General features: G+C 44.2%; 1 protein-coding gene across 5 annotated transcripts in view; it reads left to right on the top strand.

Annotated features, from left to right (window-relative positions):
- cdk18 (cyclin dependent kinase 18) overlaps positions 1 to 16,051 on the top strand; it is a 117,856-nt gene that overhangs the window by 58,582 nt on the left and 43,223 nt on the right. For all 5 annotated transcript variants that reach the window (XR_004930583.1, XR_004930585.1, XR_004930584.1 and 2 more), the window contains exon 3: positions 9,555 to 9,691. Coding sequence is in view for 2 of the 5 variants with exons in the window: in XM_036134657.1 (XP_035990550.1) it covers positions 9,555 to 9,691 (137 nt within the window). In the remaining 3 variants the exon portion in view is untranslated. The remainder of the gene's footprint in view (positions 1 to 9,554; positions 9,692 to 16,051) is intronic.

Here is a 16,051-nt window from a genome sequence, read left to right as displayed (position 1 = left end):
CTCAATCAGAGCTATGACCATGTCGGACTGAAGAATGGCTCCATTCAGTAGGAAAAGGCATGCAGGGGCTTACAAAAGTCTTATTGGGATATTGTGGAAGAGATCAACATAACAGGTATTGCTTGGTTGTGAAATAGAAGGAAAATATTGCATGGTTTTAACATTTTTCATACCTAAAAATCTTAAAATCCTTTTTGTCCTGTCTTTTTACTCTAAGTTGCCAAATTGAAATTGAGTAAAAAAAAATTAATTAGAAGGTACAGTATAAATTTAGTACATTGGGGAATTATATGTAATTTCAGTGTAACTACAAATATTCTGCAAATGCCTCTGATGTTTGTTTGAGAACATTAGTAAAGAAACATCAAGTAAGACACATCTGCAGGAGCACTGCAGATAGGTGAGAAACAGTTGTGTGTTTAAAACAGGGTTAGCTTCTAAAACAATATCCCAAGCATCGAATGTCTCACAGAAGTCTGTTCAACATTCATCTAACACAGGCACATCTCAAAAAAAATAAAATGTCATGAAACACTACAACCTTTTTTGTCACTCATTTCAGAAATTGAAACTCATATATCCAAGCATATTCATGGAGAGTTGAGTGGAAGAAAAAGATGCGGTAGGAAACGGTGCACCAGCAACAGAGATAACCGTAGTTTTGTGAAGATTGTCAAAAAAGATGATCAAGAAGCTTCACAATGAGTGGACCGAGACTGGAGTCAGTTCATCAAGAGCCACTATGCACAGATTAATACTACACATGGACTACCATTGTTCCATTCCTTGTGTCAAGCCACTTGCTATGTCATCTGTTGGTGTTGGTCCACAGTAAGGAATTTATCCTTACAAAGTTTTATTGATAAACACACATCAAACACCAATGGACAAGCTGAACAACAGTTGAAATATGATCTGCATGATCTAGTTGAACAATGTGCAACGTTTTTCTTTCATAGCATTTTTACAAATATGTTTATTCTCAAAAAGAATAAAAGGCACTCATTTTCATGCAACTTAACGCTGATGAAAAATTGGTCCTATCAGCAATCAGGCACAGGGGGACATCACAAAAATGGTTCTCCAGGGTGTAGACTGCTACTTCTTGTTCTTGGCATACACTTCCTCCTCCCATAGGTTGCACACTTGCTGGGATCATCATGTGGATTACAGAGCACTAGCAAATGCTCCTCTGATGCTTTGGGCATTCCTCTGGCACGTCGCTATTACAAATGAGGAGGAAAAAAGTCATCCTGTGCAACTTGAAGTACTTCACATATATGCCTCTGTTCACAAAATGTAAAATTCATACAATATTTTACACAGACCAGTCAAACTGAAGTAAAACTGAAGTAAAACTAACTGATATTATAGGCACCATTTCTCTTTTAGGCCAAAGGTGTGAAAAAGAAAGCAACAAAGAAACTGCTAGTTTCTGTTCTCTCTCTTTTCTCTTCATAGTAGGTACACCTGGTCTGGCGTTCTGTTAACTGTGACATCATCCAGAGAAGACGGCTCACCCGCTACTACCATCTAATGTAGAACAGATTACTAGATCAATGTGTGCTTCTGTGCTTTTTTGTTTCTCTTGTTGTGTCTCTGTTCTGTCTTCTGTAACCCCAGTCGGTCGAGGCGGATGACCGTTCATACTGAGCCCGGTTCTGCCGGAGGTTTTTCCTTCCCGTTAATGGGTGGTTTTTCTTCCCACTGTCGCTTCATGCTTGCTCAGTATGAGGGATTGCAGCAAAGCCATGTACAATGCAGATGACTCTTCCTGTGGCTCTACGCTTCCCCAGGAGTGAATGCTGCTTGTCGGGACTTTGATGCAATCAACTGGTTTCCTTATATAGGACATTTTTGACCAATCTGTATAATCTGACCCAATCTGTATAATATGATTGAACTTGACTTTGTAAAGTGCCTTGAGATGACATGTTTCATGATTTGGCGCTATATAAATAAAATTGAATTGAATTGAATTAAAACCTCAAGAACTACTACTAGAAATTTGACTTTTACATGGTCTATCCACATAACGTTGTATTTATGTGCACAATGCTTGAATAAACTCTGTTAGAGGGAAACCAAACTTTCTTTAACATATAAAAATGAAACACAAGAGCATAGTGTATCACTGTTTTAGCCAGATTTACTATGAATTCATATATTTTACTTTATTTATTGTATATAACAATTAGGTTACTTACTCTTAAACTGGATTGAGACACCCAAGGTAATCCAGCTCCTCATCTCTCTAGGACCGGTGCATCTTCTTCTGCTTACGGATGCTTCTGTATTAGTTTCAATTCAATTCAATTCAATTCAATTTTATTTATATAGCGCCAATTCATGAAACATGTCATCTCGAGGCACTTTACAAAGTCAAAATCAATCATATTATACAAATTGGTCAAAAATGTCCTATATAAGGGAACCAGTTGATTGCTTCACAGTCCCGACAAGCAGCATTCACTCCTGGAGAAGCGTAGAGCTACAGGGAGAGTCGTATGGATTGTCCATGGCTTTGCAGAAATCCCTCATACTGAGCAAGCATGAAGCGACAGTGGAAAGAAAACCACCCATTAGCGGGAAGGAAAACCTCCAGCAGAACCGGGCTCATTATGAACGGTCATCTGCCTCGACCGACTAGGGGTTTCAGAAGACAGAGCAGAGACACAACAAGAGAGACAAATAAGCACAGAAGCAAACATTGATCCAGTAATCTGTTCCAAATTAGATGATAACAGCGGGTAAGCTGTCTTCTCTGGATGATGTTTCAGATAACAGAACGCCAGACCAGATGTACCTACTATGAAGAAAAAAAAGAGAGAGAACAAAAAGTTATAAGCAGAAATGATGACAAGCAATGCATAATTGAAGAACAGTAGAACTCGATAGAGTGAGAAAAATAGATCCTGATGTCCTCCAGTAGCTTAAGCCCATAGAAGCACATCCCCATAGGTAGGTCAGGGCAACATAAGCCACTCTAGTTATAAGCTTTGTCAAAAAGGAAAGTTTTAAGATTAGTCTTAAAAGTAGACAGGGTGTCTGCCTCACGGACCAAACCTGGGAGTTGGTTCCACAGGAGAGGAGCCTGATAGCTAAAGGATCTGCCTCCCATTCTACTTTTAGAGACTCTAGGAACCACCAGCAGACCTGCAGTCTGAGAGTGAAGTGCTCTGTTAGGAGCATACGGGGTAATCAGAGCTCTGATATATGATGGAGCTTGATTATTAAGGGCTTTATACGTTAGAAGAAGAATTTTAAATTGTATTCTTGATTTAACAGGAAGCCAATGAAGGGAAGCTAAAATTGGAGATATATGATCCCTTTTGTTGATTTTCATCAGAAAATCCCCACGAGATGTGATGTAATTTCCTGTTCAGTGAATACTTTCGTGATTTCAACTAAATCTATCCAGTAAATGTCTGACAATGTGAAGAATTACACACAATCTTAAAAATTCATGCAAGAGTGTCCGGTTGAAGCAAGCTTATGTCTTGTGTAATGGTCTTTGGCCTGCGCATTCTGCACTCTGATTGGAGAACCCCACTTTGCATCACAAAGACACATGCTACCATTGGACACTGATTTTCACTAGCTCGCTACACGGGTTGGAGAGAGGGAACAACTATGTTGGTGGTATCACCGGAAAGGCTATGCTCTCCCGTTTCGGACGCAACACAACTTTGATAGTTCTTATGAATCAATAGATGCACGCAAAAATGTACAACATACTCTGTGAGGTCACATACGACCTCATAGCCCTCGAAGGGTTAACTATGTAGAATATATTAATACTACCATTATAGACATGTCTTCTTTAAATTTTCTCTGTACATATAGAGTTCCTCCATCTGCCACTCATATTATGGCTTTTCCCGTGAGCTCATTAGAATTTTTAGCCCTTTATTACCCTGTCGAGAGTCCTCTAGGGGGCTCCTATCCCTCAAACAGGGGGAAAGGCCGGTTTCAGAGTATATTATTGAGTTTCATCTGTTATCTGCAGAGAGTTTTTGGAACGAGCCTGCTCTGATGGATGTGTTTATTTCCGGGTTGAACGATAAAGTCAAGGATGAGCTCGCCACACGGGACTACCCAAGGTCTTTAAAACAATTAGAGGGTTTGGTCTTCCAGATATATCTCCGGCTCATGGAGCGGCGAAGGGAACGCCGCTCAACTCGTTCTGCTCCACCCGGGATCCCTGTTGCACAGTCACCCCCCAGGGCTCCAACAGCCTCCGAGACGATGCAACTAGGGAGGACAGCTCTAACAGAGGACGAGCGACAACGCAGACGTCAGCAGGGGCTCTGTTTCTACTGCGGTGGAGACAGTCACCGCGTTCGCACCTGTCCGATAAAGGCTCAGTTAGGGAGAGGGAGTTTCCTACTGAGTCGCACCAAATTTTCTGTCTCCCCAGACCTGTTGCTGCCCGCTACTTTATCCACTTCAGTTAAGTCCCACAGTATCTCAGTTTTTGTCGATTCAGGTGCAGATACGGAGTTCATGGACAAGGCTTTTGCCCTGAAGCATAACCTTAAACTACGTCCTGGTCCTTCTCCTCACAGTGTTCTCGCCTTGGACGGCCACGAGCTCAACCAGTCCAGTCTCATCACTGAACCTTTGGAGCTCCAGATGGGGGGTAATCATGTCGAGATGTTGACATTTATGATTATTGACTCTCCACAGGTCCCTGTAATCTTGGGAGCCACATGGCTCAGAAGGCATAATCCCCAAATTGACTGGAGAAAAGGGGGGGTGATGGGTTGGGCCTCATCCTGCTCGGAGTCCTGTTTGTTGTCGGCTCAGCTGCCCCACTCGTCAGAGGGTAAGATGGAGGAGCTCTATCCAGACCTATCCAAGGTTCCCTGTGAATACCATGACCTAAGGGAGGTTTTTAACAAGGCCAAAGCCACGAGCCTCCCTCCTCACCGTCCCTATGACTGCGCAGTCGACCTGTTGCCCGGGACCACTCCACCCAGAGGTCGTCTCTATTCCCTATCCGCTCCTGAGTCCCGAGCTATGCAAGAATATATTTCTGAGTCCCTAAGAGCAGGCATTATTCACCCCTCCTCCTCACCCGCAGGCGCAGGCTTTTTCTTTGTCGGGAAGAAGTATGGTTCTCTCCGCCCTTGTATAGATTATAGGGGTCTCAACGATATCTCGGTTAAAAACCGATATCCTATCCCCCTCATGAACACGGCTTTCGATCAGGTTCAGCGAGCCAAGGTGTTCACTAAACTGGACCTGAGAAACGCCTATCACCTTGTCCGCATTAAGGAGGGTGACGAGTGGAAGACTGCTTTTAACACCCCTACTGGGCATTACGAGTATCTTGTCATGCCTTTTGGTCTCACCAACGCCCCAGCCGTCTTCCAAAACTTGGTTAACGAGGTTCTCAGAGACATGATAGGACGTTTTGTCTTTGTCTATCTGGATGACATCCTCATTTACTCGGAGAACCTCACCCTTCACAAGCAACATGTTCGTTCTGTTCTACTCCGCCTCCTACAGAACCAGCTCTATGTCAAAGCAGAGAAATGCCATTTTCACTCGACCTCCACCTCCTTCCTCGGTTTTATTTTATCTCCCGGTCAGATGTCCATGGATCCTGCCAAGGTCAGGGCCGTTGCTGAATGGCCCACTCCAGTGGACAGAAAGCAACTTCAGAGGTTCCTGGGGTTCGCCAATTTTTATAGACGGTTTATCCGTAACTATAGCCAGGTCGCTGTTCCTCTCCATGCCCTCACATCCAGCAAGGTCAAATTTTCATGGAACGAACAGGCTGACAGAGCCTTTAAGCGCCTGAAGGGACTGTTCATATCTGCCCCAGTTCTTGTCTCCCCTGACCCAGAGAGGCAATTCATTGTGGAAGTGGATGCCTCTAGTACTGGGGTAGGGGCTGTACTCAGTCAGAAGGCCTTGGATGGCCGCGTTCACCCGTGTGCCTTCTTCTCCAGGAAATTGTCCACGGCTGAGCGCAACTATGATGTTGGAAATCGGGAGCTTCTGGCAGTCAAGTTAGCGTTAGAGGAATGAAGACACTGGCTGGAGGGCTCCAAAGTCCCTTCCCTGGTGTGGAAGGACCACAAGAACCTGGAGTACCTCAAGACCGCCAAGAGGCTCAACCCCCGGCAGGCCAGGTGGGCTCTGTTCTTTGGTCGTTTTAATTTCTCCCTCTCCTACAGACCTGGGTCTAAAAACATCAAGCCAGATGCCCTTTCCAGGATGTTTGAACCGGAAGAGGAGAGTCATGACCAAGCTTCCGAATATATCCTTCCGGAATCTGTAAGGTGTGCAGTTACCAGACTGGGTCTGTAGAGGGAGGTCAGGGACTCCCTGGTGAACGTACACGTCCCCGAAGCTTGTCCAAATAACAGACTCTTTGTCCCCGAACTCCTCAGACAGAAGGTCCTGGACTTCTGCCATTGTTCCCATCTGTACGGCCATCCTGGCATTACCAAGACCCTCCGTTTGGTCCAATCTCAGTTCTGGTGGCCCACCTTGGTCAAGGACGTCAAGGAATTTGTGCCTGCCTTTTTCTCTGCTACCAGGCCAAGGTCTCCCGTAGCCCCCCCCCCCCTCCCGGTTTGCTCCGTCCACTGCCCGTGCCCTCCAGGCCGTGGTCCTGCCTCTCGATGGACTTTATCACTGGTCTACCGACCTCCGAAGGCAACTCAGTCATCCTTACGATTGTTGATCGCTTTTCTAAGATGGTTCATCTGGTTCCATTACCTAAGCTCCCTTCCGCTAAGGAGATGGGGGGTAATCCTGGCAAGGGAGGTCTTCAGGCTGCACGGTCTGCCAGCTGACATTGTGTCAGACCGGGGTCCCCGGTTTGTGGCTCGTTACTGGCAGGAGTTTTGTGCCATGCTGGGTATTTCCGTTAGTCTGTCCTCCGGCTTCTATCCCCAAACAGATGGCCAGATGGAGAGGGTTAATCAGGAGGTCGAGACTAAGCTCCGTCTCCTTTGCCAGTCCGACCCCGCCAAGTGGGTCCAGAACCTGCCCTGGGTGGAGCACGCAATTAACTCCACGCCCTCTAGCTCCATTGGCCTCTCACCGTTCTTTGTGGTGTACGGTTTCCAGCCACCGGTGTTCTCCATTGAGGAGGTGGAGTCCAGGGTCCCGTCTGCCCGGCTGTCTGCCCTGAGGTGCCAGCGTGCCTGGAGAAGGGCTAGGAGGGCCATTCTCTCTGCCTCACAGAACCAGGCCCGGGCTGCCAACCGCCGGTGGGTCCCAGTCCCGCAGTACCAGGTGGGAGACAGAGTCTGGCTTTCCACAAGGGACCTTCCCCTGAAAGTGGATAACAAGAAGCTGGCACCTCGGTTTATCGGACCATTCTCCATCTCCAGGGTGGTGAACCCGGTGGCGGTCCGTCTCCACCTGCCCCCTGCAATGAAGGTCCATCCTACCTTCCATGTTTCTTGAGTCAAGCCGGTTAGAACCTCAAGTCTGGCTCCCGCCTCCGCGCCCCCACCACCCACCCGGCTCGTTGATGGCTCTCCTGCCTACACGGTGAGAAGGATCTTGAAATCCCGTAAGTGGGGCAGGGGCACGCAATATCTCATTGACTGGGAGGGCTATGGCCCGGAGGAACGGCAGTGGGTCCCCTCTCGCCACATCCTGGACAAGTCCCTCATCAGGGATTTCCATAGAGCCCACCCAGACCAACCTAGGGCGTCTGGAATCCGCCCTTGGGGGGGGGGGGGCTCTGTGATGAATCTGGCACTGGAGCTGATTCTGTTCACAGTTAATACCCCTGTCCAGTCTCCACCCCTTTGCAATCAACCTCTACTGGTTTCACCTGTCTCCACCTGCATAAAAGCTCTGTCCTCGTCAGTCTCCAGTGCCAGATCGTTTTCGAGCCTTGTGTGAGTAACTTTCCAGCGTTGTATCTTCCTGTCTGTCCCAGCACTTGACCCCGACCTGTAACCATTGTTTTTGAGCCTGCCTTTTCCTAGCCTGTGTCTGCCTGCCTGGTCCCCTGTCTCCTGGAACCCCTACCCTTGGACTGCCTCCTAGTGTATCGGATTTTGGATTTGGACCTGGACCTCCCCACTTGGATTTTCCCCGTGTACCTCGCCTGGATTGCTGGATTCCCCGATACTGGACCTGGATTGCCTCGTGACAAACGCCCTCTGGAAAGCCCCAAGTCTGACTGACTTCCTCCTCAGCCGCTCAACGGCTTCAGTCTCGCCTGCGGAGGGATTGACTCTCGTGGCAGCACGTCTGTACTGCCCGGCTCTCCTTAGTATAAGGTCAGTTTTCCGCAAAGTCTCTCCCCTTTTTTACTGAGTCTAAACCTGTGCCTTTGCCTCCAGGAAGTTCCAGCCAGTGAGCGCGAGCTGCGAGAGTCGACGCCCGTTTCCGCAGTTTGATAATAAACTTTTTAAGAACGTCACTGACCTGTTGTGGTGAATCTTGGGTCCAGCTTTCGGTTCATTACAGGAATGTCCTGGAATGATCCAATGATTTTGGAATGATTTTAAGATCATTGCTGTATTCACTTTCCCTCCAGATTGACGGAGAAGAGTGGCAGAAGAATGTGCTCTAGATGTGTAAGACTGGAAGAGATACAACCACAAAAGACGATAGCTGTGGTTGACAGACCTATTTTCTCAAGCGGGGATAAATAAAACTGCATGGCGCACTTTTAAAAAAATATTTTACATATGAAAATGTGAAATTATGAATCCTTTTCCTTCAATTTTCAATTACTCTGTTCTCTGTGTTGCCCTTTCACATCAAATCCAAGTAAAACAGTGATTGATCTTGTGATGTGTCATGATATAAATTATATTTTGGGGAGTGCCTTCTTTGTTTTGAAACCTGGACCCATAGATCTTCATGGTATACTTTATTACATACTTGTCTGTCCTTTTCCCCCCGTATATCTTCTCTAATAAATCTCCATTGAGCTTCAGATAACAAGTTAGATTTATGTACCTAGTGAATTGCAGCTCGGAGGGTGGAGGAGTGCTCTGATGCTTTACTGTGAAAGTGCGACTGAGATACGGGGTAACAGAAGCTCATGGCTAACCTGCTTTTTCATAAATATTAAACACCAAATAAAGACTTTTGATAGAGATTTTACCCTGCCATTATCTTTGCAAGCTAAGACACGTGTAAACACACGGTGTGATATTAAGGTTAGTGAATGTGATGAAAATCCAGATACCGAGCAGTGAAGGTTTGATCTAATTATCATGTCAGACCTAATTGCATACTTTTTCACCACATGGCTGCCAGGTTGGATGTGCAGCATTTGGAGCTGGGTTTAATGACTCACTTGGACCAAAGGAAGATAGCTGACATTGATGTTGCAACGGCGCTTCAACGTCTGTAATAAGGGAAGCATCTCTGCAGAGTAAAAAGCGAAATAAATAAGCACAGGTACGCCACATATAGAAACAACGGTTGCTGTTTGGACTAATGAGAATAAGAGTAGATATTATCTTCCTTTGATTTCACCTCAGCTGAATGATGTCAACCCCTCTAACAACACTCACAAATCTAAAATTTAGATACTGATTAATTTTTTCTTTCTCCAGGCCTGACTCCAGACAGGCTTGGTCCTCCATCTCATGATGCCAGCCCAGTCAGCCCTGAAGCCACCACACCAGGAGCTCACTCTCCATCCCACCTCCACTACCACAGCCAGGCCCAGCACAGACGCTTTTCCATGGAAGTAAGTAGCAACACTCAGAGGTAACTAACGGGTTCATGCCACAGTAAGAGAGATTATGGTGACTTCCAGTCACCTTACACTGGAATGCCCCAATTTAGCTGTGTTCCAGTTGCAAGCTGGAAAACCAGTGAGGTTCTGTAATTGTTACAGACGCTAACTAGCCTCAACTAAACCTTTTTATCTAGAATTTTGAACCGGTTTGTTTGGTCAAAGAGGAGAATAGAAAGAGCCTCATTATTCTTCACAGGCCAGTTTTTATCTACACAACAACCCTAATCTGACTTAAAATATGTAATGGTAAGATAGTAAAACCAGGCTTTATTGTTTTTAGTTTTTATTTTATTTTTTTAAATGAAGGGCTGTTTTTTAAACAAGATCCATCCATCCATCCATCCATCCATTTTCCAAACCGCTTAATCCCTCATGGGGTTGCGGGCTTTAAAATAATGTTAATGTCATGTTCTGTCAATGGCTTTAGTTCACACTAGGAAACCAGTTGGTTTGATTTGAACCTAGAAAGCTAATCTTTATTGAATAAATATTTTAGTTCCATTTCAATTAAAACAAAGATTTGCATATAAAGTCCTTATAGACAAGTCATATTTTTAAAGTGTTATATGTTGAGGATGATTTTTTATATATATATATATATATATATATATATATATATATATATATATATATATATATATATATATATATATAATTTTTTTTAGGAACCATAATTATCCTGTTTCTCTAATTTGTTAGTGATCCAGTTGAATGTTATTCTTTTCAACTCAATGTTAAGATGCCTTGACGTTGAACATCAGTCATTGTATACCACATGTGGGGTTAAAAACCCAACCTGTAGACTGGATAAAACCCAGAACCCAACGCTGTAGCATTCAATCAACCCAGAGCAAGGTTAGCAAAATGATGCAAATCGGGTTGGTTTTTTTTGGAATGCAGGGTAACTACTAGATGATAACAATGTATATTTCTCAACATTTTATGTATTAACAAACAGACATAAACCATCTGACTTATTTAATGAGACACAGCTCTTATTACTGCAAAAATCAGTTCTATACCCAAAAAAGCCATGTTGGATTTTGAGGTTTGGGTTGGTGAGGCATTCTGACTTCAGGGCTTATTCCAGATAATTTCTTTGTATGGTAACTCAGAGATTCAAACTTTCAGTGTCACATGATGTGCGACCTTCATAGGCCAAGAATTTATTTTAGCAATTTAATTTGGTTCTATCTTAAGCTCCTATGCTTCTCCTCTCTCAACCCAGAGAATGCCCTTTTATTTCCAAATCTAAAATAGGAAAGACAGCAATGAATAAAAACAAGAGGTCTGTGATAAGAATATTCTGTGCTGTTTTAAAATTACTTGATAGTGTCTTTCAACCAAACTCTTTAATGTCAGAAAATAAATTACTTTTGTTTTTATTCAAAGTCATGCCAGCAGGCATCTTTTTACTCTGATGAATGTGATTGATTTGATTGTTTGTTTCATTATGAACAGTTCAAAAACTGGTAGAAAGGTATTCAGAGAGTAAAAAGTTTGAAGTCATCCTTATCTCCATATTCAACTGTGTTGGTTCTGCAGAATGAGTCACCTTCAAAACCTTTGATGTCTCCGTGGCACCACACTTTCCTTTAGAGATGCAAGACTGTTCACAGCCCTACCTCTGGGATAAAGTCTCATTTGAAGGAGCGTGAGTGTTTTTAGACACCATGTAGCTTGCAACTAGACAGGCTAGTAAGAATACTGTAAGCCAGAGTAATGAGGACCAAAATAAAAGTGAGACAACAACTGAGCTGGCAGCTTTCACACACCTCTACAGGTACTTGCAACAAACACGAGTACAGAAATCTTCTAATGAGGGGTTTACACTATGTAAGCAACTAATGCTGCAGAAAAACAGTTAGTTACAGTTTTGTAAAAATCTCAAATATCTTTTTTTTTTTAATCTCAAGATCATAATGGTCTTTGGAGCATTTCTGAAGCACTTAGCAGAGGCAAAAACGGTCAAAAATGAATGTTTGACACCTCATAAAATAGACATGCTTTATCCGACATGGCTCAGTTTTGTTGTGGAGCTTTCTCTCTAAAGTAAATACAGACTCTGTCTGTATAGCAGAAGTTTGTAGGACCTTCCTAGAGCTACTTCCGGTTAGCAACATGCTAACAATTAGTCGCTAACATGGTTGTGTTTGGTATCACCAGGTGATGGTACTCTGTTAGTTTGGTCCAAATCCTGTACTGGGATGTGCCTCGAATAGGGAGAAAATACGTTGTTTATAACGTCGCCATGGTAAGTCAAAATGGCGGGTGGTACAAAAGAAATTATTTCATGGGATCAGCACACATGTTTTGATATACACATTGTGGGGATTATAATATAATACTCTAAGTCTCCCACACCGGGATTCGATCCCGCAATCTCTTGCATGCAAAGCCTCTACTTTGTGTCTAACCTATACTGTAGCCATATATGGGTGTTCATTTTTTTGAAATATAGCTTTCTCTGTAAAGGAAGTACAGACTCTGTAAAGCAGAAGTTGGTGGGACCTTCCTAGAGCTACTTCCGGTTAGCAACATGCTAGCCGTTAGAGTACCATCACCCGGAGATACTGAACACAACCATGTTAGCGGCTGTTAGTTTGGTCCAAATCCTGTACTGGGAAGTGCCTCAAAAAGGGTGCAAATACTTAATGTCACTAAAGGTCAGCAAAGATCATGGGTCAGATCAGCCTCCTTTAGCAACTCAGCCTCACCAAATCTGGGCCCAGAACTCAACATTTGACCAAAATGGTGTGTAGTGCCATTTCCCACAGGTGGGTGTTGCTGTATCGGCCGGGGGGCTCGGCCGATACAGCACCATTAAGCCAGCAGATTGGACAGAGGGGTGGACCAGTTTCGGTCCAATCTGCTGGTTTAATGGCTTTAACGACCGCCCATTACTAAGGGGTGGTCCTGTTTCTGTTGAATTTGCATGTCATCTAAGCCATTACAAGGTCTTTGTTTGCCAATTGTATAAAGCTTGTTACTCCACATTACTCCAGACTTTTTGAATTGAGAAAGCTTCCTGGAGAGGAAGCGAAACGTCTTCAACTACGGAAAATAAGTCCAGTTGCTTTGTTTTTTACCTTTTTTTTTTTTTGGAATGAGTTATTTAGTATTCCTCAGTTTGGAATTATTTAGGGGGTTCTTTGTTTTCTTAGAGTTCTTAGTCTCTGTTTTGCTTTTGTTTTTCCCTGCTCTGTTTTAGGATTCTAGACTTTGCCTTAGTTTTCTAGCTTTGCTTTGCTTTCTCATTTTAGCCTTAGTGCTCCGGTTTTCACGTTAGCGTACTTGTTCATGTCCTAGTTTTCTTGTTTTGCTTTAATTTCTAGTTTAGCTTTAGTTTCATATTCTGCTTTAGTGTTTTGTTTTGATTTAGTGGTTTAGCTTTAGTTTTTCTTTTGTGTTATCCCTGCTCTAGTTTTGCCTTTATTTTCTAGTTCTTGGTTTGATTCTTTATTTTTGTCCTACGCTCTTAGGTTCCAGCGCTCCTTAGGTCTTAGCGCTCGTTTAGACTTCTGACCCCTGGTTCTGAGCTGTTTCATGCTCCTTAGCTTTGGCTGGTTCGAGCTTCCTTAGTTTTGTTTTGGTCTCCTAGTTCCTCTTTCTCTGGGTATTTAGATTTCGTGTTTCCTGGCGTATTAGGACGCCCTCTAGTTCCTGGCGTTTAGATTTTTTCCTTGTTTCTCGGCGTGTTAGAACGCCCTTCGTATTCGTTTTTCTTGGTTCTCTGGCGTGTTAGAATGCCTTCTGTCTTAGGCTTCTTGGTTCCCCGGCGTGTTAGGACGCCCTCTGTTCTCGGTTCCCTGGGGTGTTAGGACGCCCTCTGTTCTCGGTTCCCCGGCGTGTTAAGACGCCCTCTGTTCTCGGTTCCCCGCCGTGTTAGGACGCCCTCTGTTCTCGGTTCCCCGGCCTGTTAAGACGCCCTCTGTTCTCTGTTCCCCGGCCTGTTAAGACGCCCTCTGTTCTCGGTTCCCCGGCCTGTGAAGACGCCCTGTGTTCTCGGTTCCCCGGCCTGTTAAGACGCCCTCTGTTCTTGGTTCCCCGGCGTGTTAGTACGCCCTCTGTTCTTGTTCCCTGGCGTTTTAGACGTTCCTGCTTCCCTTGCGCCCCGGCGGGTTTTCCCTCTGGCGTTGTCGTACGCCTGTTCTTCCCTCTGGCGTTCTTCTTTCTGGCGTTGTCGTACACCTGTTCCTCCCTCTGGCGTTGTCGCACGCCTGTTCTTCCCTCTGGCGTTGTCGCACGCCTGTTCTTCCCTCCAGCATTGTCGTACGCCTATCTTGCCTGTTTTGTCCTCTGGCGATGTGCGCCTGTCTTTCCGTTTGTTGCCCTTGGTTACCTCCCAGCGTCTGTTAGAAGCTTTTTGTTTTGTGGGTCTTTCTGCATGAAGTTTGCATGTTCTCCCTGTGCATGCGTGGGTTCTCTCCGGGTACTCCGGCTTCCTCCCACAAACCAAAAACATGACTGTTAGGTTAATTGGCTTCTCTAAATTGTCCTTAGGTGTGAGTGTGTGCGTGAATGGTTGTTTGTCCTGTTTGTCTCTGTGTTGCCCTGCGACAGACTGGCGACCTGTCCAGGGTGTACCCCGTCTCTCGCCCAGTGAACGCTGGAGATAGGCACCAGCAACCCCCGTGACCCCATGAGGGATAAAGCGGTTCGGAAAATGGATGGATGTCCATATTTGTTGTTTTTCAAACTTTAATCATCAAATCCAACAAATAAGAGTAAGTAGGAGAATATGGTGTTTGGCATTGGATTTGGCAAACTTTTGTAATGCCAGATACAGAGGACCTAACAATTCAGCCGGACAACACGAGTACTTTCAAAAACTTTATTAAAGATAAATCTTCTGGTGTGATACAGGAAACAGCCAAGAGCGCACAGAGGAACCACTGAAAAGAAGAGAGACAGGCTAGTGGCTGTGAAGACTCAGTGGGAAATATTGAACACTTAATTAAAACCACCAACATTCTCAGTTGTAAGGGTGCACTGGATCCAAAAAGTACATCCTGGGTGCTGCGGGACGTAGGTTCGCATCTAAATGATAGGAAACAGGGCAGAAGCAAAAAGGGAATCCAAAATCCAGGTGAGGGTCATACACAGAGAGCAGAGGCAGGCGGAGGTATGTAGTAGGCTAGGCCAAAGGCTTGTTCAAAAACAGATCAGCAGGTCAATGTCCAGAATTCAGAGGTCAATGGAGAGTCTGAAAAGGGCAAGTCAAAACAGAGAGAATACAAAAAGCAAAGCAAGGTCAGAAAATGGCAAGGGGCTCATACCATGCTGGACGGTCTACTCACACAATGACATTCAAGAATATGACAGAGACTGACTGTGAGAGAGAGGTATATATAGGCAGGAATGCAGATGGGAGGAATGAAGGTAATTAGGGCAGAAACGGGTGTCCCTGCTTCCACTAATGAGCAGAGAACAGCAAACAGCCAGACGTACCACAAAACAATAGATCAGGGGTCCGTTCTTCGTACGTTGCTTAAAACATCCGAGATCAAATGAAACAACCAAGATGATTTCATCCGGCTAATCCTGATCCGGCTAATTGGGTTCTTCGAACACTCCTGTTGTTTATGATTAGTATCGCTGGATTGAGTTATCTGAGACAACTGCGCAGTCATGCGTTTGTTTAAAAGGGGAAATGTATCGATAGTAGAAACAATGATCAGCAGCGTTGCTATTGGCTGTTCAGCATGGCCAAAGAACGCCCACAGTTTTTCTCTCAAGCAGAACACGAGCTTTTAATGGAAGGTTATGCCGAATTTGAGTCATTAATTAAAACGACAGGTAACAACCTCAAAGTCTGCTAAAGCCAGGAGACAGGGCTGGCAAAAAATAGACAAATTAAATGCGTAAATACTGTCCATGGTAGATGTTTCTATCACTTTCTACAGTATGTATTTTTGCATTTTAATAATTTCATATTTATTTTGTTCTTTTATGTCAGAGGCTCCACGGGAGCCACTAGAACATGGGGAAAAAAGTGAAGTACAAGAATATTGTACAAAATGGTAGCCTTTAATTATTATACTGTATTTTTAAAAGCAACTTCTTCCTCTTTTTTAAAAGCCACTGTCAAATGATGTGTTTGTCTGTTTATAACAGCCACCAATAAGAAGGCTGGGGGGAAAAAACGGGTTATTTTTACTTTTGTTGCACGAGGCATCTTTCACCCTTTTTTTTCTCTTCTTTTTTTTTACAAAATGACACACAGTGCCATCCGTTTCCTATATAAACGGCTTCTTCAACAAAAAATTAGTATTTTGTCCTGAAAAAAACACAAATTAAGTAGAGAAA

The sequence above is a fragment of the Fundulus heteroclitus genome, unplaced genomic scaffold, assembly GCF_011125445.2.
Source record: "Fundulus heteroclitus isolate FHET01 unplaced genomic scaffold, MU-UCD_Fhet_4.1 scaffold_88, whole genome shotgun sequence".
In the NCBI taxonomy this organism is placed as follows: domain Eukaryota; kingdom Metazoa; phylum Chordata; class Actinopteri; order Cyprinodontiformes; family Fundulidae; genus Fundulus; species Fundulus heteroclitus.
This window is presented reverse-complemented; position numbering and strand designations above follow the sequence as displayed.